This window comes from Sinocyclocheilus anshuiensis, unplaced genomic scaffold, assembly GCF_001515605.1.
Source record: "Sinocyclocheilus anshuiensis isolate Anshui unplaced genomic scaffold, SAMN03320099.WGS_v1.1 scaffold436, whole genome shotgun sequence".
NCBI lineage: Eukaryota > Metazoa > Chordata > Actinopteri > Cypriniformes > Cyprinidae > Sinocyclocheilus > Sinocyclocheilus anshuiensis.
Window position 1 is genome coordinate 1,219,367 of NW_015560618.1, and position 3,493 is coordinate 1,222,859.

The window sequence follows — 3,493 nt, forward strand, 5'->3', positions numbered from 1 at the left end:
TGCATGCAACACCCGCTGAGTGGCATTAAACAGCTTGAAAGATCAAAGACAATTTTTAATATAACTCCGACTGGATTTGTCTGAAAGAAGAAAGTCATATACACCTAGGATGGCTCTGGGGTGAATAAAACAGCCTAATTTTCATTTTTGGGTGAACTAACCCTTTAAGTAATCCCCCTACACCAATCAGTGTGGAGGAAAAAAGGGTTTTCTCCATCCTCTCCAAATTACAGCCAAGGAAAGCTCCTGGTCTGGATGGACTTGAGAGCCGCTTATTGAAAAAGTGTTCGGCCCAAGTATGCGGGATGGTGGCTCAACTCTTCCAGTTGCCCTTGAACACTGGGTATGTCCCGAGAGCATGGAAGGACACAACCATTATTCCAGTTCCAAAAAAAAACTCATGTCAAGGAGATGAAGAATTTTAGACCTGTGACTTTTACCTCAATTCTCTGTAAATGTATGGAGAAGGTGGTAGCGGGGGAGCTTACGATCAAGGTAGCCGAGTGTTTGGACCCACTTCAGTTTGCTTACAAGTCAAAACGGGGAGTTGAGGATGCCAGCTTAACTCTTAGATACAGTGACTAGACACTTAGACCTTTCGAATTCACTTGTCAGGATTTTATTTATGGATTTCACATCTGCATTTAACACAGTGAACATTGGTTTACTACAGAAACTACAAGTAAATACAACTCTTGTGCTATGGATTAAAGACTTTTTGAAAGATAGATCTCATCATGTTAGGCTGTGTGGATTTAAATCTAACAGTATTATTGTGAATACGGGGGTTCCACAGGGCTGTGTTATCGCCTATTTTATTTTCTATATATACAAACGAAACATGTTAGGCTGTGTGGATTTAAATCTAACAGTATTACTGTGAATACGGGGGTTCCACAGGGCTGTGTTATCGCCTATTTTATTTTCTATATATACAAACGAAATCAAGTGTGATATCAATGGCATGTCACTTTTGAAATATGCTGATGACATGGCCTTGGTGGCTTGTATGAAAGAGGAGCAATCCCTGGTTACATATAGGCAATTTGTTGATTATATGGTCCTCTGGTTCCAAGAAAGTTCACTGGAGTTAAATATAAGACTAAGGAGATGTGTTGGAATGTGGAAGGTTTCGTTCATTTAACACTGATCATCCTCTATCTGAACCACTTGAGCTGGGGGGGCAGGTAGTGGAGCAGGTTGAGGCCTTTACATATTTGGGCACTGAGATTGACAGGCATTTGTCTTTTACACAGCAGGCAAATAGTGTCTATAAGAAAGCTCAACAGCGATTATCTCTTTTGAGAAGGCTAAAGGGCTTTAATGTAAAACATGATATCTTAACAGCAGTGTGTCGGTCACTTGTGGAATCAGTTATAACCTTTAACATTGTTTCTTGGCTCAACTTTCAGCTGAAAACGAAGAAATTATCAAGAGTAATCCGACAGGCATCTAAAATTACTGGGTACCCACAGACTAAACTTTTAGATCTCTATAACTGTGCTGTAAGTAGGAAAGCAGCTTCTATTGTTACTGACCCCCTCATCCTTTGCATTACCTTTTTCAGATACTTCCATCAGGTTGTCGGCTTAGAACTCCTTTGGCTAGAAAGAAGGCTTATAGTAATTATTTTATTCCCACTGCAATTTCTATTCTGAATAAACTGTTTTGTCAGGATCTTGTGTCTTAATATTGTGTATTGTGTACATGTGAGCCTTTTTTAACCTAAGATCAATTTCTATCACTGGTTGATAGATAATAAAGTTTTTTTAATTGAATTTGAATTGGAAAAAAAAAAGTTAAGACTTCTTGCCTTTGGTCGGTTTTGTCTGGCAGGACCACAAGTCAAGAATCAAAGAAGATTAAACACGTATAATAATGTGTTTTATTTGGACCATTATGCACAATAACAAAGACACTACAAGGCACATATGAGCTTACCTCCATCTTCAAGAGGTCTCTTCTGTCCACCATAACCAAACTCATTGGATGATGGAGAGGGGGGTACACCATCACCTCCTATTTTTGCAGCTATCTAAAATAATATAGTGAAATGCACGGTCAAAATAAACAGTTTTAAATAAAATGAAAAATAAAACAGTTTTTAGACAACGGTGTATGATTATAACAACACTGTAACAGTGTGTGGCCTGCACAGAGTCTCTACTGTTGTCCTGAACAAAACTAGGTAGACTTGTTAGCAGCAAAAATGTAGGAAGTTGCACGCGGCTTATTTATACATTCGGATGAAAAGAAACGCTAACAAGAACATTTATTAATGTCATCCTACGTCTAGGGACCTAATTCCAGCTAGAAGTAAATGTTTTGTATACGTAAATTAGAGTTCACATAACGTTAAATGCCTAATAATGCGTAGTTTCAACTACTAATTTGCTCTTTAGCTTATTGGAACGTGTGCGAAACATACGTATCATTCACAAAACACATTCTGCTTCACTTAAACTTTAAAATAAAACACTAAAAAGCAAATAAAATAGAAGAAAAAATGCACACAATTGAAACCTCTTTGTTGGAACGCATCAAGGCCTCAAGTTAGCACGTTAGCTAACGAGCTGGTTACGTTTCGTGTTCATTTTAAATGGAAAGCTTGAAGATACGAAATACTTTCGGACGCTTTCAAAGCACTCACTTGTCTGGCTCTCTGAAGGGCGTCTTTAAAAGCATCGTTCATCCCTCCACCGGCGTTTGAGGACGGTGGAGCCACGTTAGAGTAGTCGGCCATGTCTGCGGGAACTATCTTCTCGAGCTGAAGGAAAATGGCCGTACGCGCGAGAGTGATGAAGAGAACTGACTGCAGCCGCTCCGATCCAGATCCCACTTCCGGTCGACACACTACCGCAGAAATAGAATAAAAGTCCTTCTTTCCGAAACGTACCAATGTGTCCGAAACTACAGTAGACACCACAATATTAATCATTTTAGTTCTGTCTATCCACCTTTTTCCTACGCCCCATGACGCTTTGTGCAAATTATGGGAGTAACTTCCGTTTACACTGTAAACAATCAGCAAAATATTCGCTCTATGAACGCAATAATAAGCATTTTGAAAAACTGAGGCTGCATTATTTTACTCACCCTTCAACCATCGATCATTAAAAGGAAATGTAAAAGTGTAAAAGCATTAACAAATTACTTTCAACATACCACGAATTCCTAAAGATCCTCCTTCTACCCACAGCAATACGGACATGTTAAATATCATTATAGTAATATACAGGTGCATCTCAAAAAATTTGAATATCGTGAAAAAAGTTCATTTTCTTTTGTAACTTATTTCAAAAAGTGAAACTTTCATATATTCTATATTCATTACATATAAAGTAAAACATTTCAAAATTGTTTTATTTTAATTTTGCTTATCAAAAATCATGAAAAGTCAAAAATCCAGTATCTCAAAATATCAGAATATTTACATTTGAGTTTCATTAAATGACCATCCCTACAGTATAAATTACGGGTATCTCTTGTTCTT

The 3,493-nt window shown here is 37.7% G+C and overlaps 1 protein-coding gene across 2 annotated transcripts in view; it reads right to left on the reverse strand.

Moving 5' to 3' along the window:
• The window catches only part of LOC107681766 (far upstream element-binding protein 1-like), a 9,459-nt gene extending 6,618 nt beyond the window's left edge, over positions 1 to 2,841 (reverse strand). Inside the window, exons 1-2 of one of the 2 annotated variants that reach the window (XM_016478085.1) lie at positions 2,651 to 2,841; positions 1,942 to 2,035 (exon numbers count right to left, since the gene is read on the reverse strand). In XM_016478085.1, the coding sequence (XP_016333571.1) occupies positions 1,942 to 2,035; positions 2,651 to 2,743 (187 nt within the window). In that variant the 5' untranslated portion in view covers positions 2,744 to 2,841. The remainder of the gene's footprint in view (positions 1 to 1,941; positions 2,036 to 2,650) is intronic. The other variant, XM_016478084.1, reaches the window with a different exon arrangement.
• Between the last annotated feature and the right edge of the window lie 652 nt (positions 2,842 to 3,493).